Here is a 27,365-nt window from a genome sequence, read left to right as displayed (position 1 = left end):
CACCAAGGCCGTCTCACCAGCCCTATGGGGGAGGTGGGGGGAGGGAGGTGTCACAACAATTCTCCGAATGGGAGGGACCTCCACTGGGTTTACTCCTTAGTCTGACCCGAGGACCTAGAGGTGGAGCCCTGGGGACATCCTCAGTGGGCTTGATCAGCACTTGGACAACAAGGGGCCTGGAGGACAGTGTTGAGGTGGACAAGCGGGGCTGGCAGGGAGATGTCTGGGAAGCTGTGGGCCCCATGATCGTGGCTCTTAGCGGGCTGTTCCCTGAGAAGGCAGCAGGGGTGAGCCTTCTTTTTACTGTCCCCGTCGGTCTCTCCCTCTTCTTCTCGATCTCCTCCTCCCTGCACACCCCACAAATTTAGCTGCTTAAAACAATGCACATGTCTCATCCCACAGTTCTGTAGGTCAAACATCTGACACAGGGCTCACCAGGCTAAAGTCAAGGTATCAGCAGGACTGAGTTCCCGGAGGCTCTAGGGAGAATCTGTTTTCTTGCTCATTCAGGTTGTTTGTTGGCAGAATTCACTTCCTTGCAGTTGTAGGACCGAGGGCCTCACTTCCTTGCTGGCTGTCACTTGAGGGCCATCACATCTAGAAGCCACCCACATTCCTTGGCTTGTGGCCACCTTCCTTTCTTCAAAGCCAGCAACAGAGGGTGAACTCTTCATGTTTTAACTCTGCCCTCTGTCTCCCTCTTCAGCTGAATCTCTCACTGACTCTTCTGCCTTCTTCCACTTTTAAGGGCCTATATGATTACATGGGCCCCCTGATAACTCAGGACTCTCTCCCCTATTTTAAGGTCAGCTAATTAGCAACTGTAATTCCACCTGCAACCTTGATTTCCTTTTGCCATTTATATACATATTCAAAGGCATAATACCAGGGGACAAAGATCACGGGGGTCACCCACACACTGCAGCCCACGCCAGTTGGGACCCTCCATCTGCAGTGTAATAGCTCCTCTTATCAAGGGCTTGCCACAAGGACGGCCCTACATGAATGATCTGGCCCCCCAAACCTTTCTGACATCTCCAACATCAGCTCTCACCACTCGCTCCCCTCATTCACTCTGCTTCTGCCACACTGGCCAACTGGTTTTTCCTCAGATATGCTAGAGATGCTCCCACCTCAGGGCCTTTGTACTTGCTGTCCCCCCTCCCTGGAGCCCTTTGTTCCTTTCCTAGGGCTGCCATAGTGAATGACCACAAACAGAATGGTTTAAAACAACAGAAATGTATTCTCTCACAGTTCAGGAGGGCAGAGCCCAAAATTAAAGCGTTGGTAGGATTGTTCCTTCTGGAAGCTCCGAGGGACAATCTGTCCTGTGCCTCTGCCCTAGCATTTGATGGCTCCCTGCAATCCTTGGTGTCCCTTGGCTTGCAGCTGCATCACCCTAATCTCTGCCTCTGTCGTCACATATTGTGTGTGTGTGTGTGTGTGTGTGTGTGTGTTGGGGAGGTATTCTTTTTATAAGGACACCAGTCATTGGATTTAGGGTCCACCCTAATCCAGTATAATCTCCTCTAACCCTAACTAGTTACATCTGCAAAGACCCTATGTCCAAATAACTTCATATTCATAGGTTGGCAGTTAGGACTTCAAGAAATCTTTTGGGGGGTCAGGGACCCAATTCAACCTACATTAAACCCTCTTCCCGGGCTTCCCTGGTGGAGCAGTGGTTGAGAGTCCGCCTGCCGATGCAGGGGACACGGGTTCGTGACCCAGTCCGGGAAGATCCCACATGCCGCGGAGCGGCTGGGCCCGTGAGCCATGGCTGCTGAGCCTGCGCATCCGGAGCCTGTGCTCCACAACGGGAGAGGCCACAGCGGTGAAGAGGCCCGCGTACCGCAAAAAAACAAAAACAAAAAACAAAAAAAACCCTCTTCCCAGATACACACATGGCTTGGCTCCTTCCCCCTTCCAGGTCTTCTCTTCTCAGTGGGAACCCCACCTATGCTCACCTGATTTTACACTGCACACCCACAAGCACTCCCTACTCCCATCCAACTATTTTGCTCCACAGCACTCACGTCTTGTGTATTTTACTTATGTATTTATTTCTTACCTCAGTAAAGCGTCAGGCCCAGGAGGACAGGACTGTTATCTGTTTTCTTTGCCAGTCTATCTCCAGCACCTTGAGCACGACGGGCCCAGAGTAGAGTGGAGTCAACCCGGCTGAGGGCAGCTTAGCTGTCTCCCCCGCGATCTCTCCTTTACTCTCACAAGCCCTGCAGTGGGTTCCCAATGTCCCCATTCTGCTGACAAGGCGCCGAGGTGGGGGTGGCCGGCCTCTCGGGGGGGCCTTTGTCGGTGGGGAGAGGGAGGAAGGGCAGGGGCACTAGTGCAGCTCCTGCTGCAGGCCTGGCCTCGGGGGTGGGCGCCGGGCCCCTGGGTACGGGTGGGTGGCATAGGACTCACCTCCCCAGCAGGACCCGGCATCGTCCAGCCCACGTCGTCGCTACTCGGGCCCTCGTGGGCTTCCCACGTGTGACCTTTAACCTGCTGTGGCAGAGGGTGAGACCGCAGGTTTCCTGCGAGAGTGCGGCCTCCCCTCACCCCCAGGCCTTGCCAGGCCTCCTGAAGGGGGTGCGGGGACTCTGCCCCAAGGGGTGGTCTCTGCCAGTCTGCACCGGAGCCGCCGCGGGGGGGACCCAGGCATCCTTCCTGACAGAAGGGCAAGGCATTTGCCCAGGAGATGGATGACCTAGAATCAAATGAGGTACCTGGGGAGAGGGCAGCAAGTGCAAGGCGACCCCAGCGTGTGTGCCGGGGAAGTGCTGGGCTTTGGAGTCAGGCAGCATCTAAACCCTAGTGTCCTCACAAACTAGCCGTGCAAGTCGCTTCGCCTCACTGAAGCTCAGGTTCTCTGAAGTGGGAAAACGGATGCTCATCTCAGAGGGTGGTTGCAAGAATTCACTGAAATAACGCACATAGAGAGGTCAGTGGGGTGTCCGAAAAACGTGAAACGTCTTACCACGCCTGCCTACGCCCCCATGCCCATGGCAAATCAGTGAGATGCCCCGCTTGCCAGAAGGGGTTTTCTTCTCCAACCCACAATCTGGGCTTATAGATGGGGAAACTGAGGCAGGACGAAGGTTGGCAGCTAGATGGTGGGCCTGCCCTGGGAACCCAGGAGATCCTGACTCTGGGCCAGTTTGAAGGCTTGCCGGGGTCCTCTGAGCCTTGCTCCGGCTGCGGCCGCCTCCCTCCCACTCCCTTCCTCCGCTCTGGGCTCCAGCATGCAGCCACACGCCTTTGCTCGAGCCTCTGGGCCACATAATCCCCTGTAGGTCGTCCCTCCTCCTCACTCCAGTCCCTAGGACCCAAGGCTATTCTCCGATACACCTGGGACCTGATGAGAGACCAACTCATGCTAGGAAATCTTGGAAAAGTCCCTTGTCCTCCCTGGGCCTCTGTTTCTATATTTGTAAATCAGAAGCAACAAGTGGATCTTCTCTGAGGTTGAGAGTTAATGGTCTCAGACTCTGGCCTCCAGCCTGGCCATTTTCCATCCCCGATGGTGAAATGTGCTTACTCCCCCTTTACCCGCTTCCAAGGTCGTTACAAGGACACGTGATGCCTTTCACCAGGGCAGACCTTAGCTCTCCCTGATGGTAAGCCTCAAGTCCTCCTTGGCAAGGCTGCAGTGGGGTTAATCAGCCTACACCTTTGATCCTGCGTCACCCCCTTCCTCAGGGCCACCAAGTGATGCCTCTATGCTGTGTTGACTCAACCCTACAATCCTGACTGAGTCAAGCTTTCAGGACCTCCGGGGGTTGAACGCCTTCCTTCATTTTCTTTTCTTTCTTTTTTTAATCTTCTATTTTTCTGACTTGTTTTTATAACTCTGAGCCCCAAGCTTGCCCTCTGGGGTTTTTCTGGAATTCCCCAACCCTCAGGATCTTCACTATACTATTTTGAAAAGATTTAGAATCAGAATACCCAGTTTGGTTTCCAAGCTAGGCCACTAACTAGCCTCCTGACCTGACCTTGGGCAAGCCACTTAACTTCACTAAGCCTTGATGTCTCTATTTGTAGAAAGGGAAGGATCATTCTTTCCTCTCTGGGAGGTTTCACCCACTAAAACAATGTGGGTGAAAGATTGCTTTGTGAACTGTAATGGGCCTTGCAAATGCGGGTTATTGCTGTTATTTTGCAGTCCTGACAGTGGGCTGGGATACTTACTTATGCCTTCTGTACATGCCTGGGTCAGTTTCAGGAGCAGCTCCTCACTGAGGCCCTCCCTGACCACCTTTGTAAGGTTTTAACCTTAGAATTAGCCTAAACCATTGGACACAACACTAGGGGATGTGCTTCACATCATAATCTCTGGGACGGGTACACCGCAGTTGTGCAGTGCACAATCCGTGCCACTGTATGTGGTGACCCTGAAACTGGCTCTTTCCCAGGAGGGAGATGTCTCCTATTTTCCTATCGTTTAATATTATAAACCCCCAACTTGAGGGTGCCCTCATCTTGTTCACTTTTTAATTTCCACAGTACTTTCTATTTTCCGCTTCCTAACATAACATATAATTTAATTATTATGTTTATTGTGTACTATCTGTTTTTCCCCAAGTACAGTGTGAGCTGTTTTGTTCACTGACATATCCCCAGCTCCTAGAATAGTACTCAATAAATAATGGTAAGCACTCAATAAATAAATAAATAGCTATCTACTGAATGAGCATCCCTGTCACCATGCATCCTTTGTTGCTGCCTGGAGCAAAGAAAGTTGGTCTTAGGTCCCTTCCCTTCTGAGCTGACACTCAGCCCATCCCCTGGCATGTTGCTGATCAGGAAGGGGCTCTCCCAATCCTCCCAACAGGTGGGTACCTGCTTACCCTGTGCCCCTTGGTCTCGGGGGTCTGGAGCCAGGCAGGCGGAGAGCAATGCTTCTCTCCTAAGGGTGACTGGAGCACAGCCAGAGCAGGGCTTAGCAGACTCTTAGGAGTTCCAGGAGTCTGTCAGGGGCTGCGACAGCTGTAAAGGGCTCTCCTTCCAGTTTCTTCTATCTCTTGGGCCTTAGAAGAGTCCCATGCCTGCTCTTCCCTGGGGCTGCGGGTTTGGAAGAGGGAGGGCTCAATAGGGAGTAGTCAGAGGGAAATGCTCACTCATGGGCCTCCAGCCAGAACAAATGGAAAGGGTTTTGTTTTCCCAAATCTGAAGTCACAGAAACCCTGCTGCTGCTTTCTGAAGACAGTAGAAGAGAACTGTGTCTCAGCTGAGAGCTTCCTTCACCACCCTGTCCCCCTCCCTGCTGTTTGCAGAGGGTTCTGGAAACACGGCCACTTTAAGGTTTGCGTAGGGTTCCTTGGCACTTAACCCCTGCCAGCCCCACCCATCCCTGCCCAGCAGAGACTGCTTGGAGTAACGGGGTAGGTCTGAAGCACTCCATTTCCACCGAGGAGGAGAAGGTGGTAGGCTCTGTGTGCTGGACCTTTCGGTCCCTGGACACACACCAGGAGATGTCTGTCACATTCATAGTCTCTATGACAGGTACTCCAAGAATTGTGCAGTGCACAGCCTGTGCAGCTGTATGTGGTGACCCTGGACCGGGCTTCTTCCCCCGAGGGAAATGTCTCCCATTTCCCCCGCAAAGCATGTTTCTTCAAGGCAGTCCTCTCCAGCTGGGTTTGGCTGCTGAGACCCCTCCTAGGTTTCTCCGAAAGGGAGGTGGACCTCTGGACTTTGTAGAGTATTAACATGCACCTCTCCAACCCACACAAATACCTGAGGCCCATGGAGCTCAGGGCCACAGCTGGCCTTAGGGTACTTGTGTGTGAAAACAAAAAGACACAGGCTCTGGGTGTGCGCAGTCTTGCAATGCTTTCGCTTTCGCTCCAGGCTGAGAGCCCGACAGAGGCGGTGAGGAGGGAGGGGCTGGTGTGCCTTCTCTCCAAGCAGCGGAGCCTGCAAGCCTCTTCCTTCCACCATGCTTGGCCCAGGGCAGGCACTTCTGGGTTGATGAAGAGGCCAAGCTCAGGCCTCTTCATGCGCAAGGGAGAAGGGGGCCCAGGGCCTTCTAACACCTCTCCGCTCCCCACGCAGGGCAAGTGGGCAGATTCCAGGGAAATGGTGTCTGCTTCCTGCATACTTCTCTTCCTCCCTCTCGTATTGAAGCTTGAAAGTGGACCTCTGGCCTGAGGTGGCCCCGAAATCTCTGATGGAGACTGCCTGACTCCCTTTTCTAGGATAATCCCAGAGCTGAGGATTATCAGGACCCTCCCTAGGTTGGGTTCCAGAGAGGGCCTCCCTCCCAGCCCAGGCCTGGCCCCAGCCCTCTACAGATCTCTGAGATGAGAGCTGTTCACCTCCTGTTTGCCCAGAGCCGGCAGCCAAGTGATGGAGAAGCCAGGAGCAGCTTCGTCTTCTAATTCTCCTTTCTCATCATCACCGCCAGCAGGATTTATTGGCGCCTCTGCTCTGTCCCCGGCCTCGTGTACGTGCTCTGGCCTCCTGGTTCTCGCCTCACCAAAGTCACCAGCTCAGTTACGTGAGGCAAGTGGATGTTGCACAAATGCCTCTGGCCAGTAGTGTTGAGTCCAACGAGGGGAGGACAGATGGAGTGGGATGTGGGATGCTCCTGCCACTGGGAGGGGACAAGCTCCCAGGTGCGGAGGGCAGAGAGACTCCCCATTCTCCCCACAGCCCTGATCTTAGCCTCCCCCAGTAGTTACAGTGGGGAATGTTTGGGTTACAAAGCGGGGGATGAAGGTTGTGGTCGAGGTGACTTTCTAGTTCACAGGGAGGGTGGTGGTTGGGTTAGACTGGAGTGTAACTTCAGTGTGGTATTAGAACGAGGGTTCAACCTTAGGACTGCGGTTAGGGCGGGGCTAGCGTTACGCTGGAGTAGAATTTAGGACTGTGGGTTTTCTGAGTGTGGTATAGTTGTTATTTTAACCTACCATTGATGGAGCTTTATTGAGTCAGCCGGCCCTACTGTGCAAAGCACTTTACAGGCACCACCTCACTTGACACTGGGGACCATACGGCGTAGTGGTCATGAGTCAGACCTCGGCTTCATCTGATTGTGTTGCTCCCCAGCCACTTGATGATGTGTGAATCTCTTCACTTCCATGAGTCAAAGTGGATAAAGTGCTGAGTCACATAGCTAAGGGCTCAATACTTGATAGCTGAGACTCTTTCTTTTCTGTATCAGTCAGTGTTCCAGCAGGAAACAGATGGCACACTCAGTGAGGACAATCTGATAAAGGGTCTATTTGCAAAGGTGTGGACAGAGTCAAAGGAAACAACAAGGGAAGCAGAGTATAGGGAAGCCCTTAGCCCTGCAGGTCTAAGAGCAAGGGGTCAGCGGTTACTGGAACCCAGAGTAGCTCCAGCCACAGGAGAGGACCACAACAGGGCTGTGGCCTCTGGCAGAGGAATAGAGCCACCACTACCCACAGTGGCCCGTCAGGAGGGAACTGGAGGCTCAATACCTCCACTCTGTCTGCTGCCCTCTGCCCTCTTGCTGGGGTCCCATGTGGGCTGAACAGGACTGGAAGACAGAGGGTGAAGGAGCCTTGTGTCTTTTCAGGAAACTCCAGAAAGCTGGCGAGAGCTTGGAGGAGTTGTTGGGGCATTAAAACGTTAATGTATACAGTTTCCAGCATCCGACAAAAAAAAGTAGTAACAATGAACATTTTGAGCTTGTGACTGTACTGACCTAAGTCCTCTAGGATTTTTGTTTGAAAGGAAAGGTTAGGGAGGGATGAAGCCAGAAGGTAACAGAAAGACAGTCAATGCTCTTTTTCAGATGCCCCAGGGGGATGCCCATCCCATCCGGTTGCTTTGTACGGAACTGTGGCTGCTCAGTGAGTGTAGCCCTCTGGGGTGGGGTGTGTGTGTGTGTGTGTGTGTGTGTGTGTAGAGAGAGAGAGAGAGAGAGAGAGAGAGAGAGAGAGAGAGAGAGAGTGGGTGGGAAGCTGTGCAGAGAGAACATGCCTCAAAAATCATAATGGAGATTTTTCAGGCCTTGTGAATTATCCTTTTGAGCTCAAGGTTTTCAAATATATATCAGGTTTCACCCTTTGTCTGGGATGCAGAGGAAGTTTCTGATTTATGGGTCCAGTAGTTTTTCCAGTTATGCAATCTGTAAATCTGCCATCAGTTAATTAATTTGCCACTGTCAGAAAAGGCACTGTCAGCTTCCCAGGTGAAAATCACTTTACCAAAGTAAAGTGCTATTATGATAATATTAATTTTAAAAAGGGACTGTGAAATGTATACTTGTTTCCACTTGTGGAATTAACTGAATCAATGTCTCAGCATTCCTCCTCCAATCACTGGCATGCACACATGTGCACACACACACCCCACCTCTGGAGAGGGGCTAAGGAGGAAGATTTAAGCCTTGCTGTGTAATTTCTCAGAAAAGGATTAGAAAGGGAAAATGGGTGAAATGCAAAGTTATCTGATGACCGAGGTTGTAAGATTGGCGGCTTAGGACCCAGAGGGGTGTGTCTGCGTGTCTATTTGTCTGTCTGTCTGCAGATGACATAGTGAAGATTGCTAAATGATTTCCAATAACAAGATATGAAAACACATAGTTCCTTTGTTAGCCACATAGCTGTGGTTTTGTGTCCGTGATTCAATGTGGAAGTGAGTAGCTGCGACAGGCATTTTGTGGGGGATTTTTTCCTTCTTTTTTCTCCTAAAAAAATATTTGTGAAAGGTCTAAAATTCAAGGAAGCCCACTGCTTTTTGAAAAGAAGAAAAATCCCCATTCCTTGCAAAATGAAGATTGCAAATCAAAACCTCTGGAGATACCATATTTCTGCTTCCAGCCAGTCGCCCACGCTCGGTTTCCTACCGGAGCCTGGGCTCCTCACTGCTACCTAACGTGTCCACCCAAGGGTGCACCCAGCCAGCGGGGGTGGGGGGGGTGGGGGTGGGGTGGGGAGGGGTTGCATCAGAGGCCTCTGGAGGGAATCTGGTACTCCAAGGGGCGGGGGTATCCTCTTGAGACCCCAGCCAAGCCACACCCTTGAGAAACAAACTGATTCCACATTTCTTTCTTTTTTTTTTTGTTTTTTGTTTTTGGGGGGGTTTTTTTTGGCGGTACGCGGGCTCTCACTGTTGTGTCCTCTCCTGTTGCGGAGCACAGGCTCCGGATGTGCAGGCTCAGCGGCCATGGCCCACGGGCCCAGCCGCCCCGCGGCATGTGGGATCTTCCCGGACCGGGGCACGAACCCGTGTCCCCTGCGTCGGCAGGCGGACTCTCAACCACTGCGCCACCAGGGAAGCCCTCTTTCTTTTTTTTTGGAGGTTCTTGGGTCAAGGTCAGAGCCCCTACAGCAGGCAATAGTGTGTGAGGGAGCAACTGTGGCATAATTGATGTCTTATTGTTAGGTAAGTCTGGGTTTGAACCTCAGCTCTGCCACTTAATAGTTATGCTGCCCAGAGCAAGTGATTTAACCCCACGAGCCTCAGTTTTCTCATCTGTAAGATGGGGATGCCTGCCACTGATAGAATTGTCGGGAGGATTTACTAACATATGTAAATGCATATACACACCTTTTAGGTGTCCTATGAATGGCACCAACTCTTATTTGTCCCTAGACTCTGGGATTACCTGAGCCCTTTGTTTATAGCAACAGCGGTAACTGGAAACTCTGAGAGTTTCCCCAGACCACTTGAAGGTGTTTCTGGCTCTGGTGAGGTTTCCTATTTTAGCCAAGGGTGAGCAGCATGTTGGGGAATGTCATCCACCAGAGGTACAGAGCTCAGGCCTTGAGACCCCACCCCAGCACCCACCTGCCTGGTGGTGATAGTGGGCAAGTAAACAGCTTCTCTGTGCCTCAGTTTTCTCTTCTGTAAAATGGGGAATGATAGTTTTTATAGCATAGGTTTGCACTAATCAAGTAAAGCGTAAAAAAATCACACTCTCAAGTGTAAAGATCCTAGTAAACATTTTAAAATGAAGTGCCTGGAGCAGGTATACGGCACATAATTGGTTGGTAGGTTTGGGATGAGGGAAGGCTTCTCAGATTGGGCCCCCAGGTCTTTTAGAAATCTCCTTTTGTTTATGGTCCTGGGGAAGAGTTCCAGGCCCTGGAAGAGCAGGCTGGCTGAAGGCTGCCAAGACTTGTACCAGCCCCTGAGAAGTATATCCTTGACCCAGACACCAGCTGCCTTTGTCTACAATGGGCCTGTCCAGGTGGGGTAAACTCATCTGAAGTCACAGGCCTGTGTTTGCCGTCCTATAAGGCAGGCCAGCTAAGCTGTGTGTGTGTGTGTGTGTGTGTGTGTGTGCATGGGTGCGCGTGCCTGCCAGGGGTGGGGGGAACATACATGGAAGGAAGATGGGTCCCAAAGACCACAGGCTGGGAACTCGGGGTTCAAGAGGTGGGCGTCTCATGGCCCATTTGGTGGTGGTGAGACGTACCAAGTTCTTCATGGCTTTGGGAAGTGGTCCAAACTCAATCCCCTCAGCCTAAAGTTCTCTCCTCTGATCTGTAGCACTTTCCAGGTGCCCATATGCCCTGACTCGTGTTTTCTTTCCCTTCACCTCTTCACCTCTCCAACCACTTCCTTTTTTCACTTGCTTCTTTGTAACTCATGCAGCAGCAGCTTGTGGCGAGAGTGAGGGTGCAGTGCTGGGAGGAGTGTGATAGACCTGGTTCGAATCCTGGGTTTTGCCATTCGTGAGACATGTGAGCTAGGGCCAGAGACTTACTGTCTCTGCACCGCAAGTGCCTCACAGGTGCTGTGGGGATAGTGAGAGCCGTCTTGCAGGGCACTGGGGACCTTTCTAAAGTGATGTTTGTTCTGTGCCTGAGTTTCCATAAACAGAGCAGTTACTTGAACCAGTGGGTGTGTGTGGAGTACTGTGGCTCCACAGACTTCACTGCCTCACCTCTGCCTCACCCTGGGGACCACAGATGCCCTGGGAAAACGTCTGGGGGGCAGGGGTGGGGGAAGAGAGCACTCTTGGCCAGGCAGCTGGGCGGTCAGGGTGGGTGGGAGCTCCAGGGAGGAGTTGTCCATGATCACCTTCCTAAGAGACCATTTTTAACCTTGTTCCTTCCTGGTAAAAACACCTTCCTTCAAGGCTTCCCTTTTATACGTGAGACCCAAAGGATAAGGCTCTAAAGCTCAGACCCAAAGCATAGCTCTCAAGCCACGATATAGTGTAGAGGTTTAGAGTACAGACTTGGAAACAAGATGCAGATGCAGGCCTCCTGTGTCGGATTCCCAGCTCTGTTAGTCATTGGCTCTGTGACCTTAGGCAAGTTACCTAGCAACTCTGTGCCTCACCTGTAAAATGGGGATAATCATAATACCTACTCCTCATATAATGATGATTAAATTAGTTTATATACATAAAGTGCTTAGAACAGTACCTGGCAAATAAATGTAGCTATTTGCTGTTATTTATTGTCATCCTTGGCCCTTCCTTTTTTCCCTTTAACCAGACACACCTCCTTACCCCCCTGAACACCATCACCAGCACATTCTTGGATTTGTCTCTTTGCACTCGTGGTTCTCTCGGCCTTGGGTGGACGCTGTCCTCCCCATGCCTTCCTCCAGCTAACATCACACGACTTCTAGAAAGTCTTCCCCAGGCATCCAGACCCAGGGCTACATCTGAGTAGGGAGGCCTGGAGCATCTTGGCCAGGCAGCTCACCTGACTACCTGCTGCTTTTCCACTCTTGGATTGTAGGAAACACTCATGTGCAGGGTCTTCTCCCAGGACCACTGTGCATGGGTTGGTTGGGGGGGGCGGGTTGCACCCTACACAAAGGTCAGGAGATGAATGGGGCTAAACTCTAGCCTACGTTCCGCTTGCCCAGCCCTGGCACCATGCTACATCAGCCTGAAGGAAGCAGGGCAGCCTCTGTAAACTGGCTGCCTGGGGCCCCTTTTCTAATCCACACAAAGGAGCCAGGTGTGCTAGCCCTCCCCTGCTTCCTGCTTCCCTGCCTGGACTGTGAGCCCTCGGTGGGCCAGATGCTTTTCCCTCAGCGCCCATGTGGGACCACGCACCATCTGAGGGGCTCACAAGTGGACCTTGGAAGTGGTTAGATGATGAATTCATGACAGCCAGGTTCCCCACAAGCTGACAAGTCTTCCTGGGGGAACTTGGAGCCAAAGGCTTCAGACTGCTCCTTGGCCCTGGATGGCTGTGGAGTGGGACATGGCCTGGGCTGGGGAGATGGCTCCAGTGAGGCCAGAGCGCTGGGAGCCACAGAGTTCAATGTTCAATGTGATGACTATCTGGGGGGCAGCAGCTGTCTGCCCAGCGCTGTGATGACTCCATGAAGGATATAAAAGAGGGTAAAGGGCTTCCCTGGTGGCGCAGTGGTTGAGAGTCCGCCTGCCAATGCAAGGGACACAGGTTCGTGTCCCAGTCCAGGAAGATCCCACACGCTGAGGAGTGGCTGGGCCCGTGAGCCATGGCCGCTGAGCCTGCGCGTCCGGAGCCTGTGCTCCACAACGGGAGAGGCCGCAACAGTGAGAGGCCCGCGTACCACAAAAAAAAAAAAAAAAGAGGGTAAGATCCAGTCCCCTCCTTTCCCCTCTCAGGATCTGTATCCCTGGCCATGATGCAGCCCTTTGGGTGGTCTTGCTGGGCCCAGAAGGAGGCAGGGGGGCTCCTGGAGGGGCCCTTCCTTTGTCTCCTTACTGGCTGGAGGGAGAGGGTGATTGCTTGGCAGTTTGACACTTGGACAAAATGAAACTTATGTAGAAAATGAGGGGCATTTCCTGGGGCCCTGGGCAGCCCTTCAGGGCACCTCCTCCTCCCCTCTGCCCCCTGAGGTGCCCTAGCTGTGATCCCAGGGCCTAGGCAGCCCATACAGCTTCCTGGCCAACACCCTGGCCCATCCAGGAGAGAAAAAAGGCAATGCAGAGTCTCAAGGAGCAAGGGCTTGGCGGCCCGTGAGGCAGGCTGCTCAGTGGCAAAGCATTCGCAGCTGACCAAGGCATGAGGGGTCTGGAGGGCGGAGGAGCTTGACGAGGCTCAGAGGGGTCTCTGGACACTTGGGACACTGAGGCAGCACCTATGTAATGCTGCTCTAGAGGTGGGAGCCAGGCCTCAGGCCCGGGCTCGGTGTCCTAGAGACAATGCCCCAGACGTGCACAGCTGCACCAGCCTCAGCGTCTTACCTGCCTGCAAGGAAGCAGGGTGCTGTGTTCTCTCCCCAGCTGCTGGCCGAGCGGAGCAGCGTGCAGTTCTGCGCAGGCGAGGCTCCCCGGGTTCTGCCCCCTCCCCACCCCTCAGCCTGGCAGGGGCATCCCCTGGGGTCTGTGAGTCCGAGCTCCGGACCTCTCAGACCTGGGTGTGGCCACGGAAAAAAGCTAAAGGCGCAGACCTCAGAGCAGGGGGATATGACTCACAGGTGGCCGGGGGGTGGGGGGGGGGGGGAACCTCAGGCAGACCGGTGAGGCCGAAGGGATCGGGCAAGTGGGCACAGCAGGACCGGCAGCAGGAGAGGTCTTGAGACATGTAGGGGAGGCCAGCTCTCGGCCCTTCCGGGAGGGCAGCAGGGTATGAGGGTCCCAGTGTCGGGGATGCCGCAACTGTGTGCCAGGCAGCGAGAAGGGGCTGGGTCCCCCAGGACTGCCCCACTGAGCATGCCACCCCACTTGTCTCTCAGGTGCCACGGGCCCGGAGCCCCGCCCTGAGCAGGAATGGCTGCTGCTTCCTTTCTGGCACGCGGTGCGGGGGGCGGGTAGAGGCGGGGACCCAGCTCCTTGATCCCAAGGACAAGGTGCTCAGGCCTCTCCAGGGACCACCATGTCGCCAGGCAACCCTGGCTTTTTAGACATCCTTCCTCAGGCCACGCTGAAACCTGCTCCCCTGTGACCTGGTCCTGGGTCCATGTCTTCCGGAAATCCAGTCTCTTTCCTGCCACATCCTCAGGACAGCAAGGTTTAAAAGGGTGCTGATTCCCCTAGGCCAGGACAGTCAGGGAACCCAAGTGCCTGGGGACAAAGAATGCAATGAGGGTAGCCAGGGGAAACTTTTAACCACATAGCCAAGATAGACTTTCCGGGTTCAAATCCAGACTCCTCCATTTTCTATGCTGTGCTGTCCAATGCAGTAACCATCAGCCACAAAGGGACTATTTAAATTTAATTTAATGTAAAACTCAGTCACACCAGCTGCATTTCCAAGTGCTTCAAAGCCACAGTGGCATATTGGATGGCACAGACTATAGAGCATTTCCATCACCACAGGAAGCTCTATTGGACAGTGCAATTCTAGATGAATGACCTTGGACAAGTCCTTAATCTCTCTGTGCCTCAGTTTCATTTTCTGAAAATGAAATAACAGTAATAACAATTAATAACAGTTAATAACAGTACCTAGCCCCTTAAGGTTGTTGTGAAGATTAGATAACATATGCAAATAGAACAATTAATACACAGCACAGAGTTAGTGCTCAATAAATGTTCATTATTACTGTCTAGGACAAGAGGGGCAGAGTTCAAGTCTTCCCCTCCTTACAGTGACACCTGGGAACCCACCAACCTGACACCTCTGATACCCAGAGGCTGGGGAGTGATGGCTGCTGTCTTAGCCCAGCCTGGGCCACACCTGCTCAGGCCCCCAAACTATGCATCATCTAGAATCAGCAGGCTCCTCGCTTTGTCCAAGGCCATGGTGTCCCCTCTTCTTTGCCCACCAAGGCTGGGTGCCCCCTTGTTCCCTGCCGGGGCAGGGCAGGTTTGCAGCGGGGGCTGGAGCGTGATGTCTGGAAACACTACCTTGGGCCCCTGCGGATTAGGCACAAGGGCCACCTGACTCTGGCCTGGGCGTGAGGCCTGGACAGCGAGGAGGAGAGAAGGAGCTAGAGCTCTGCGAAGGCTTCCCCCTGCCTCTCCAGGACCCAGATTCTCAGGGGAGACTGAGCCACTTGGGAAGCGCCAAGGTGTGTTCACCTGTAACGAGCTGGGCCTGCAGTCACAGGAAGGCCAGGAGCAGGGATGGAGTTCAAGGAACGCCCTCCTGTCTTGGTGCTCTCTCCCTGTCCCCTCCTGCCTCTCTGACATCTCCACAGCCTCTTTCTTGGTCTGCCCCTCAAGCCTTGTTGCTCCCCAGACCCCCTTCTCTGCCCTTATTTATTCTCTCTTTACTCCTGTATTTCTCAAAGTGTTTCGGTGTCAGAGCATCTGGCAGTCATAAGGAATACCATGAACTATCAATGTAATTAATTCCATGATTAGAACTGGGAACAGTTTTACTAGCAGACACTATGATGATCGTCTGTGTGTGCAAAATAAAAACCCGCTATAGGCACACGCACGTAGCCATGTAGAGAGCAAGCTGTCAAGTGAAGTGTGATGGGCTGTTGCCATGTTTTCCCATCAGTATTCCTTTTGGGCTTGTCATTTGCTTTATCGCATGCTAGCAGGCAAGCGGTAGCAGGCACCAAAGGTTGGAGACAAATTTATGGAAGCAAAGCCTAACACGGAGACCAGTCTGTTCATTAACACATTTCCCTCTTTGAAACTGGCAAGTGTAAGCAGAGTCCAGCAGGGGAACTCTGAGTCGTGGTTTGTTATGAATACGCTCCCCGAGTAATAGCGTCCCTGCAGCCCCACCTCTCCACCAGGACTCCCTTGCCTGTGTCTGCAGTCCCAGCCTCTCTCCTGAGTGCTGCCTCCTGGGTATTTCCATCTGCTTCTGAGATCCATCCTGAGGCACCAGCACTCACCATGTCCCAAACTGAGTCACTTCTTGGATCACTCCTTGAGATCTTGGCTCTTGGAATGTCCTCCACCCATTTGTCTAAGCCACAGCTGGGAACTCTCTATGTATTAAATATCCCTTGAATCCCTATCCTCTTCTTGGTCCCATCCTTGGTCCCTGCTCACGTAGAGCACAGCCAAAGCCTTCCAGCTGGCCTCCAGCCCTCCCCTCTCTGGTCTATCCACCACCAGGTAATCTTTCATCAAAGTAATAAACATTTGAAAAGGCCCATCCCATCATGTCCTAGACCTGCTTGAAGACCACCAGCATCTCAAGGCTAATGTATGGCTCCCCCTGTACCTCCACACATGTGCTGGGATGCTGGTTCCTTTGCTCAGTCTCCACTGGAGCAGAGAGGGTAAGAGAGTCTTTGCCACCCTTGCACCTGGATGCCTGGCACATGGCAGGCATTCAGTAAGTGCTTCTTGAATGCGTGAAAGAGGGTGGGCTGCTCCAAAATCTCTAGGGACTCCCCCTTACCCATTCAGTACAGCCCAGACACCTCCCTGATATTTCAAGCCCTCCACGATATGCACCCGAACCTATTCTTCTTTAATCCCTCACAGCCTCAGTGAAATGGCGATAGAGAAATGACCAATGGTGGGGTGGCTTGAGGATGACATTACCTGGTTTGGTAACCTGGCTTCTGCACTTAGGAGTTCTGCGAACTTCAGCAAGGTATAGAACCTCCCTACCCTCTGTTTTCTTGACTGTAAAATGGGGGATAATGAGTATCTAACTCTTAGGGTTATGGAGAGGCTTTCATGAGATAATACATGTGACACGCATTGTTGGCATGCAGCCTGGCACAGTACAAGCATTCATTAAATTGTAGCACCAGTTTCTTCCCCATCCATCCACTTCCCACTCCCCCCCAACACACACACACACACACACACACACACACACACAGGAAACCACTTATTAATTCTTAGGGTATCCTTCCAAGATTGCTTTATGAATATGCAAATAAATTCATGCTTATTTTCTCTATTTTTACACAAAAGTTTACATGCCCACACCAGGAGTCAGCAAACTTCTTCCATAAAAAGCCAGATAGTAAATATTTTAGGCTTTGTACAACATATGGTGTCTGCAACTACTCAGCTCTGCCACTGTAGAGCAAAAGCAGTTTTAGACAATGAGTGTGACTGTGTTCCACTTAAACTGTATTTATGGAAACAAATTTGAATTTCATATCGCTTTCTCATGTCATGAAATATTATTCTTCGTTTGATTTTTTCCAACCATTAAAAAATATAAAAAACCATTGTTAGGCCACAGTCTGTACAAAAACAGTCGGTGGGCCAGATTTGGGCTGTTTTTTCACTTTTCTATATATCTTGGAGAGCTTTTCCTGTGGATGTAAAAGAGCTGCATCTTTCTGTTTTGAGGGCATAGGACTCCATCCCGTGGATGTCTCTTAGTTTGTTTAACCAATCCCCTACTAAGGGACACTTAAATTGTTTCTACTCTTTACAAAATATTTAGCTATTACAAAACAGTGCTACTATGAATAATCTTGTTCATCCATCATTGTGGACGTTTACAAGTGTCTTAGGTCAGATTCCCCTAGAGGTGGAGCTGGGACGTGAATTCAGGTGTGTGTGTGATTTACTCGGGGAGGGCTAAGGGCGGGAGGGAAGCAGAATGGAAAGGAGGAAAGAGCCAAGCAAGGATTAGTCCCGGGAAAATCAAGCCAAAACCTAACAGAGGGCAGAGCTTGGACAGTTGTCCCACCTTGAAGCGAGGAGGCGGGGCTTTTAAACTTCCGGTTCAGGCAGTCATTGGCTTCGTGGTCATGATGGTGGGAGGAGCTTGTCAGGTGGTTGTCTTCCGTCCGGAGCACAGCTCAGGAGAAGCCAGTGTGGGGTGCACCGGCCGCAAAGGGGACTGGGCAGGGCGGCAGCAGCGCCTACCACAGCAGGTGTATCTGCAGCACAGCCTCAGAGGTGGACCTGCAGGGGCAAAGCATTGATGCATTGCGGTGTGGACAGACATTGCCAAATTGCTCTCCATATGGGCTGTGTCGACTTACATTCCTACCAGCAACATCTGAGTGTCTGTTTCTGCACAATCTCACCAAATTAGTCTATTATTAAACTTCTGGATTTTTTGCTAATCTGATGGGCTGAAAAATGCTATCTCAAAGTAGTTTTCATTTGCACATCCCTTAGAATGAGAAAAGTTGAGCCTACTTTCATGTGTTTAAGAAATATTTGGGGCGGTGGGAGCACCTCCGCTCGCCACCTGGGGACCCGCGCCGCGCTCCCCGACCCCGCCCACCCGGCGCCCATCCCCCGCGCCCTCCGCTCGCCGGGGTTGTAATTGCCTCTCACGCCCCGTAGGGGTTATTTTGGGGGTGGTTGGAGGTGGCGGCGGAGGCGAGGAGGGGAATTGTGTCTCCTTTCCCGGGAGGGGGGAGCGGCGTCGGAGGCCACGGTTTCCAGGGTCCCTACCTATGGGAAGAGTACTTCCTTCTTTCCGTTGACATCAAGCTTGGCCGTGGGACTTGACCAAAGTCAATGGAAGATGAGAAGTGATATAGGTCATGTCTAAGAAGAAGCTTTGGAAGCCAATGCATGAATTTACTTTTGCTCATTTTCCTCTGCCACAAGAAAAACAGGTGCCAGATAAAGGCTTTTTCTTTTGCCAGGATTCCAGAATGAAGATACCTCTTACCAACCAAAAGTCAACATAACAAAAATGAGAAATATATTTTTGTTCTAGTAAAACAGTAGTTCTCAAAGTGCTATCTGTTGAGCCCAAGACCCTTTAAGGGTTAAAACTATTTTAATAATGATACTAAGTTCCTTTTTCATTGTGTTGACAATTGCACTATGGTTCATAAGTGATGGTGGGGAAAACTGCTGGTGCCTTAGGAAAAGTCAGTGCAGTTCCTTCAAACTGTTTTCTTTGTCACCATATATTTATAGTAAATAAAAAAATTATACTTGAGAATGTACTTGATGAAGCAATAAAACATTAATTTTTAAAAATCTTGATCTTGAAAAAAAAAAAGAAACATTTGGGGTTTTTTTTCTGTGAACTGTTCATATTCCTTTGCTGACTTTTCTTCTAGGGCTATTGGTCTGTCTTTTCTGTTTCTAGGAGCTCTTTAAATATTATGGAGATTGGTTCTTTATCATGATATGAATTGCACATTTTTTTCCCATTTTGTCTTTTGTCTTTTTACTTTGTTTAAAGTCGTTTGGGCCAAGCAGAGGTTTTTGATCATAGGGTTGGTTGTTTGGACAAGAAAATGATATGTTATGTAAAACACCTAGAATGACGTCCACTACTTGGTAGGCACTGAATGTATGTTATTTTCCTTGCCTCCCTTCCCTTCCATTCTATGCTTTATCCAACTGTGCTCATTATCCTTCCTTAAATATGGCCCGTGCTTCCCACCTTCACGCATTTTCTTATGTTACTTTTCTTATCTGGAGTGTCTTCCTCCTCATTTTGGACTGTAAAATTCCTACCCTTCTCTTAAGCCCCAGCTCAAATGTCACGGTCCTGCTTACATCTGAACTCCTGTACCTCTGTTAGCCATCAGAGTCCACCTTGGATCCTAGTAATATACACACATTTATCATGCTTTTCCTGAGCCTCAGTTTCCTTACCTATAAATTGGAGTTGCTGGGGAAAATAGAGATTTATTTTTATTACAACATAATGCATGTTTACTGTAAAACTGTAAAAAAAATTTTTTTACTGAAAAAACTCTAAAACTATGGAAACATAAAGTTTAAAACAGTAGTTACACATACATAGGCATTCTCATCCCCAAGGGGCAGCCACTGTTTACAGATCCTTCCAGACCTTTCCTATGCCTATATAAATATCTGTAGGGAAGAGAGAGGTTTTTCTTCAAACAAAAACCTGGAAGTATTACTATCCATATTATTCTGCAACTTACTTTTTTCATTCAATAAAATAACATGAATAAGATGATGCATTTAAAGTACATCCTTCAGTGCTCTATCCATGGGAGCTATAACTATTCTATGCACCTTGCAGTGATTTTTTTTTTTTTTTTTGCGTCATGCGGGCCTCTCACTGTTGTGGCCTCTCCCGTTGCGGAGCACAGGCTCCGGATGCGCAGGCCCAGCGGCCATGGCTCATGGGCCCAGCCGCTCCGCGGCATGTGGGATCTTCCCGAACCGGGGCACGAACCCATGTCCCCTGCACCGGCAGGCGGACTCTCAATGACTGCGCCACCAGGGAAGCCCCTGCAGTGATGTTTTTAAACTTTCTTTTGGCAGCAGAACACTTAACAAACAAAATAGTATGTGGAAACCCAGTTATCAATTAGATAGAGTGGAGCCACCAGGCTAAGGTGAAGGTGGGTGGGATGGAGGGCACGGAGCCCCTCACCCACTCGTCTCCCCATCACGGTTTGAGAACCTTAGTGAGTTGGGCAGAATATGGGGACACCATGTTCAGCTGAGTGGCATTATCATGGGTATGCACTGTCCAGGGAGTTTCCACTCAGGTCTGAAGATCCCAGCCAGCTGGGATGGAAGGTTTTCTTCTCAAATTGGTTGAAAGAGCCGGAGAGTCCTCAGGCCAGAGCACATCTTGGTGCTCCTCCTTGGCTCCATGCTGGTCTGTGATGAGAGTTTTCATTGGTCCACGAAGAAATGAAAAAAATAAAGTCAACGAGGTGAGATTTCCATGAAATTAAGCTTTTTCAAATATTTCTTATTGGCATTGAAATGTCTTTTCTTTCATAAAATTATGGTGGTAATAATTGGCAGTTGTGCATGAGTGTGTGTGTTTTAATGTCTTACCTAAATAAAAACTTGGCAACTTTATGTTGGTCCCCTACATTTGTTTCAAAATTTTACTGATCCATGAAATCCTGAAGTCTAGAGAGATGGATGTTCCAGTCCATTGTGGCAGCTCTGCCAGGACCTCCTTGGAACAATCCCAGAGAGATAATCTTGGGCCAGGCGAGTCTGAGAACATTTATGCTATCCTTTAATGAAATCGAAGCAGTTCTTCCAAGGCTGAGAGTGGACAGAGCCTCGCTCCGGGGACTTCAGTCAAAGAAACTCACCTGCCCAGTGAAGCTCTCACTTGCCTCTGTTGCTACCACTCTCTAGGAGCCAGAGCTGAGCTGAGGGCCTGAAGCCCTTCACACATGGGGTGGGGGGCCCTCCCTCCCTGTCCACCTCCAAGGACTGGCCCGGGGTTTATGAAGGGAGATAGCTGACTCTTTAGAGGGGTGTTTTCAGTGTAAGACATAGGACCTATCAAAGAACCAAGGTTTCCTTCTTTACTTGGCTGTGAGCCTCTCAGAAGGTAGGACTTTCTGATTTCTATCGTTTAATCCAAAATCCCCATCACAGCAGTAGATGACAATGGGTTGAGCTCAGAAGGCTGTGGTTGTTAAAAATGTATTGACACCAGATTAGTCACTTGGCCTTTTATATGTAAGGATGCTTGGGCAGTATAATAAGATATTTGTGGTGTCTTTTATTCCTCTTAGATGAAGAAGAATTTTTAGTGGCTTGGGGAGAGGTATTTTGTCTGAACTATAGCTAGCACTTTCTTTTCTTTGTTCGTGTGATTTTAAAGTTCTGGCATAGTGTTCAACTTGTGACCACTTATTTATATTTTCAAAATAATCACATAGTGTCACTGGTCCCCTTGGTCCTCACCATAGCCTGGTGAGGTGGGTGTCACTGTTCCTGTTTTACTGATTAGGAATCTGAGTTTCAGGGGATCTCAGTGACTGGTCAAGTGGGAGGCAGAACTGACATCTGCCTGGCCCAATTCCTGTCCTCTCTTCTCTGTACAGACGGGTCCTTTCTACAAATAGGGAAGACATTTTTTTTCTTCCCTGCAAAGTTAAACCTTTGGCCCTTAAGGGATTTGAACTCAGGAATCTTGGGGCCATTAGCATTGAGTTCCAACTAGAGAAACAAGTGATGGCAACAGTAACAACAGTGACAGCAAACCACCAAGAAAGAACCCTTTGAGTTTCCACCTTGACCAGACTGGAGAGCTCTTTGTCAGCATCAAGTTCAGAAATGTCCCAGGTAGTCAGGGCAGAACCTGAACTACTCCCTTTAGCTCCCTGGGTGCTCTGTGATGCGGACACTAAGCTGAGCCATGGCACCAGCTTGCTGCCACCAGGAGGAGACTTCCACTGACCCACCAGCTCACTTACCTCTCACTCTTTGGTGAACTCTTGGAAGCCATTGGAAGGATTGTGTTTTCTGCTGCAGCTGGCTGTGCTGACCTTCTCCTCGGAGTTAGGAGCAGGTGCCTGAGGGTGGGGCCCCCAAATCTGGTCCATTACAGCTCCCAGAGCTTCTGGGGTGGCTAACGGGCCCTCTCTCTCACTCCAGCCCTCAAACTCGGGGAGCAGGCTGGGGCATGTTTGGGGCTGTCAGGGTGAGTATTTGCTGCTGGTCGCACTGGAAGAAGAGCAGCAGTGAAGCCCACGGGAGCCAAGTCCCAGGCCAACAGGGCTGGGGAAGGGCTGGAAGGTGCCCAACTCTGACACCTGTGCTGTTCTGGCTTCTGCCAGGAAAGGATGAGAGGGAGATTGCTCATGGCCTGGACACCCGGGGCCAACAGAACAGGAGTAGGGACGATGGAGGGAGAGGGTCCCAGGGTACCCACTTGGGCAAAGAATCCAGTGGAGAGGCTAGTGGTGGGACCTACTGGAGGAAAGAGCACCACCCCAGGCCTGAGCAGAGGCTTCTAGGCTGAGTTTCTGTCATGGTCTGCGCTGCTCTGTTGGGTAGCACATGAGTCAAGCTCTGCTGGGCTGGAGTCCTGGGGCCTGATTTACCTGTTGTATAACCTTGGGCAAGTAATTATTCTCTCAGCTTCAATGTCTACAATGTGCTCACACTCACCACAGTCCAGACACTGTCATGTATACAGTGGTTCATATACATTTTGACAGTGACAGAGTATTTACAACAAGGCTGCCTTGTAGAATGACCTGCCTTATAATAAACACATAAAGAACCGTTCAAGTTTATGAGCAAACAACTCAAATAGTTAAGATATCAAAGGACATGAGCAGAAATTTCACAAGTGGTAAATAGATGTATGAAAAAAATTCAACCTCAGAAATGATTAAAAAGGTAGCTAAAACAACATTGAGTATCATTTATGATGATGATTATTATTATGAAAAATTAATAATACACTGGCAAGGCTGTGTATAATATAATAATGCTGGAGAGGCTGCACTCTGAGTGGTACATTTATACAACCTTTCAGAGAGCAGTCCTCCAGTGTAAACCTGGAGCCATAAATGTAACCTCTGATATGGTCATTCTAGTCCACAGAATTAATCCTAAGCTAATAAGCCTTTTCAAAATGTTTCTTATAAATATTTTTCAAATATACAGAATAAAAACAGTTTAATGAATCCCCCTATACAAAAGGAATATTTTAACTGAAGAAAAAAGCCATATGAGTCAGAATGTCCACAGTTAAAAATTAAAAAACCAATCTAAGTATATAACAGGAGAATGTCTGAATAAATTGTGATCCATCTTCAGATAGACTACCTTGTAGCAATTAAGATGATCAATATGAAAATTGTGGAATTGTGTAAAGTACGATCTAATGTTAAGTGAAAAATCAGAATTTAAATGGTATCTGCAAGTGATGACAATAGTGTAAGAACATATACTTGAGCAAAGGTTGAAAGGCAATATGCCAAAGTATTTGCCGTGTTGGGGTAGGAGGATGATGAATTCATTTTTTTCTCCTTGAACATTGTTGTTCTATTATTTTTACAATAACATTAATCAGAAGGATATTCAGGGCTCCGCCCCTGAATCAATCTGTTCATGTGTAGTTGCTGGGCACCTGTTCCACAAGCAATTTGTATGAAAGGTTGTTTTAAGAAGTGGCAAGAAGCAGGCACAGGACTCAGTTTTAGGGCAAGGGCTGGTCCATAAGAGTCTCAAACTCTTCAAATGTTAGAGCTACATGGGACCAATCTAACTCCTTTATTTTGCAGTCGAGGGCCCTGAGGCCCAGGGAGGCTCAGTGACTTGCCCAGAATACCCAGCCAAAGCCTGGCAATTCTACATAGGGGTAGGCACTCCCACCGAGCTAGCCAGCTGGCCTTAGCCCTGTTCCCCTGTCTCAGGGCACCTCCGTTTTCCTGCAGTTGGCAACGAGGCAGCCAAACAGAGAACACTCTTCTAGTGCAGAGGTGGGGGTGGGCGTCCTGAACAGGAAGGGCGCAGAGACACTGTTCCTGGGATGCAAACACCATGCCCTGGTTGTCTCCACAGGACCCTGAGTGGGCTCAGCCAGACACACGCCACCCAGCAGCACGTGGGGCTGTCCCAGGCTGTTCGACTTTATCTAGCCACTGCGGCCAATGGCCAGCTGACCTCCAATGCCCTGCCCATGGGGCCAGGCCCTGAACGGAAGGATGGTGCCCAGCAGGCAGCATATCTGAACCACCCGTCATCCTCCTGGGGTAAGGACACCCTGGCTCCAGATCCTCAAAGAGCAGGGCATCTAAATCTTGGACTTCCTTCTCCCAACCTTTGCTTCCCCCTTCACCCTCTCAGAAGGGCTGAGTTGTCACCCTGTCTCTTATCTTTTCAGCCAATGAACAAAACAGTTGTCAAGCATCTGCTTTGTGTCGGGCTCCAGGGGTCCGAAAGCAGCTGTTGGAGACTTTGCCCCTTTGAGACACCTAGACCTTGATTGCTCCATTTCTGCCCCATCTGTCACCTGTCACCTGTCCTGCCTTTGCTTCCCTCATATCCAGTTGTGAACCTCACCTCCCTGGCACTGGTTCTTCCACCTCCTCCTTCCTGTAAACCCCTTGTTACCTACAGCAGGGCCTCTGCTTCCCAGAGGAGAGAGCTGAGCATCCCTGAGGATTCAAGCCTCCGCACGTTCTTGCTCGTTGCCCAGCCATCCTTCCCGGTGTGCCTGGACACTTTCTCTCATTCCTCAGAGCAGCTACTCCAAGCTGCCCCCACCTTCCCCAGCCCCATCCCATGGCCATGCCTTCCACTCCCCAGAGTCCTCACCTTCCTGCCCATTTTAAAGTGTACACATCAGTGATGTTTAGCATATCCACAATTTTGTGCAACCACTATCTAATTACAGAACATTGCCATCACTGCAAGAAGAAGCCCCATGGCCATTAAGCAGTCACTCCCTTCCCCACTCCCACCCTCGCCTCGGCCCCTGGTCCCACTAATCTACTCCCTGTCCTTATAGATTTGCGTATCCTGGACATTTCATATAAACGGAATCATGCAATACGTGACCTTTTGTGTCTGGCTCTTTCACTTAGTGTAATGTTTTTGAGGTTTATCCATGTTGTGGACAGCATGCATCAGTGTCCTTTTCATAGCTGATGACCTTTCTTGCCATCTTGAAAAGGAAGTGCCCCTCTTCTTGTCTAAGGCACATCCCACTGTTTCTTGACACTTCTGGAACCCTAGGCTGTCACTTGCCCTCCCCCCACCCCAGTTCTCCTCCCCCTTCACTCAGCCCTTTCCCTAGAGCATATACAGTTACTTACAGCTTTCCCATTCTCACACACACACACACACACACACACACACACACACACACACACACACACACACACACGGCTATTTCTCCACTTCCCTCTGCCTTCCTTTATATCTCTCCTCCCTTCACAGTCAAGTCTCCATAGACCTTTTATACTTCCCTTCTCAACCCCTCCGCCTCCTGGCTTCCCCGCTGGGCCCCCTATACAGAATGAATACCCCTCCTTTGTATTTCCACTGCCACCACTTGTGTTAAATGAAGAGACCTCAGCTCACACTGCTGCAATGACCTCCCAACAAGTCACCCTGTCTCTCCATTCACCTGCACACCCCAGCTCAGATGGCATTACCCTCCCCCCACTTCCTCTTTGATCTCTCACTGAAAATTTTCAATGATTTCCCACCACCAACTGAATAAAGTGCCCTATCCTTGTTCTGGCCATTAGGGCCTCCAACCCCCAACTCTAATCATTCTTTCATGTGTTCTTTTGGAAAACTCTCTTCTCTGGCAAGTCTGAGCTACATTCTGTTCTCTGCCCTTTGGTGCAAAGCCCAGCTGCAGCCCTTGTTAGCTGTGTGACTTGGGATGCAACCCATCCTTCTCTGAGCCTCAGTTTCCTTAACTGTCAAATGGAAATATTAGATTAGATATAAGAAGATTGGCAATATTCAACCATTTTAACCTACAAAAATGGCAATTTCTAGTGGTTCAACCTAAAATAATACTCAAGAGGGTTGAGAGTTATTGTGCATAAAGCATGAACTCAGTTGCTGGCCTGTTGGCATCTCTCAGTAGATGTTGGACTGTGAGCTATTACTCGGCCCCTGCTATGGAACCTTGCATCCAGGAGGTACTTAGCAAATGCCCTTGGGATGGATTCAACCCAGTCCCATGGGCCTTTCTAACCAGCCTCTGGAAGTCACAGCTGTGCCTCTCAGCCTTGCCCCCTGGACCCAAGCCCTCTCTCTGCAGGGCTGAATCTCACGGAGAAAATCAAGAAGATCAAGATCATCTTCACTCCCACCATCTGCAAGCAGACCTGTGCCCATGGGCGCTGTGCCAGCAGCTGCGAGCGTGGCGACACCACCACCCTGTACAGCCAGAGCGGCCACGGGCATGACCCCAAGTCTGGTTTCCGAATCTGTGAGTTCATTCCCCGCTCACATGGTTCCTGGCTGGCCCTGGGGCTGGGTGCAGGGGTGGCCAGAAGGACAGGCCTGCCTTAGGCTGGAGCCCAGCTCTTCTGCAGGAAGGAGGCCGGGTGCTCTCATAGCGTGGCTCCTGTGAATGGTCTCCAATCACACAATGCTGAGTCCTCACCCAGCTCTGTCACATGTGACTCTGAGCAAGTCACACAACCTCCCCGAATCCAAGTTTCCTCCACAGAAAAGTGAAGGTGTTAACAGCGCCACCCCCCCAAGCCCCCCACTCCCGTCCCATCCCCCAGATTACTGCAGGGTGGAGGAAAGGCAAGGCCTGTTACATCCTCCCAGGCCTCCTGGAAAGTCTCTGCATTTCAGGGGGTGCCCGGTTCCCAAAGCCATCCAGATTTGGGGGTCTTGTTCCCCCTGCTTCCCTGTTGTCACCCAGCGGCCACATAGTAGGTGCTGCTGTGTTCTTCCACCACGTCACCTTGAGGTCGATGTTGTAGATTTCTGCCAGATCCCCTGCCTGAATGGAGGCCGCTGCATTGGTAGGGACGAATGCTGGTGCCCCACCAACTCCACTGGGAAGTTCTGCCACCTGCCCACTCCCAATCTGGACAGGGAGCCTCCAGAGAGGGGGGGCCGCCACAGGGCCTCGCCACAGGGCCCCTTGAAGCAGTCCACCTTCACGCTGCCTCTCTCCAACCAGCTGGGTGAGTGTGGGGCTGGGAGGCGACCTGGGTAACCGTGTAGGGTGGGTGCTGGCATCTTCATGGAGGGGACGGGAAGCTGTCTCCAGCCCTTCCTTCTCCTCTACCCTTAGCGCTCAGTTTCATTCCCTAAGTTTTTCTCTGCCCTTCCACCTGAGTTCATCAAAAATTTTTTTTGCACCCCTATGGGGTGCGATGGGGGAGACAAAACAGTATAAGGGAAGGGTCCTGATTTCAAGGAACCCATGGTTCTGAACAATAGAGGGAGG

At 50.5% G+C, this 27,365-nt stretch overlaps 2 protein-coding genes across 3 annotated transcripts in view; one reads left to right on the top strand and one right to left on the bottom strand.

Moving 5' to 3' along the window:
• FCF1 (FCF1 rRNA-processing protein) overlaps positions 1–27,365 on the bottom strand; it is a 239,062-nt gene that overhangs the window by 132,035 nt on the left and 79,662 nt on the right. The gene's annotated exons all lie outside the window — the stretch shown is intronic.
• LTBP2 (latent transforming growth factor beta binding protein 2) overlaps positions 1–27,365 on the top strand; it is a 101,619-nt gene that overhangs the window by 24,401 nt on the left and 49,853 nt on the right. For both annotated transcript variants that reach the window (XM_081227556.1, XM_081227555.1), the window contains exons 4-6: positions 23,993–24,183; positions 26,214–26,384; positions 26,893–27,099. In XM_081227556.1, the coding sequence (XP_081083682.1) occupies positions 23,993–24,183; positions 26,214–26,384; positions 26,893–27,099 (569 nt within the window). The remainder of the gene's footprint in view (positions 1–23,992; positions 24,184–26,213; positions 26,385–26,892; positions 27,100–27,365) is intronic.

The sequence above is a fragment of the Mesoplodon bidens genome, assembly GCF_964165515.1.
Source record: "Mesoplodon bidens genome assembly, chromosome: 3".
In the NCBI taxonomy this organism is placed as follows: Eukaryota; Metazoa; Chordata; class Mammalia; order Artiodactyla; family Ziphiidae; genus Mesoplodon; species Mesoplodon bidens.
This window is presented reverse-complemented; position numbering and strand designations above follow the sequence as displayed.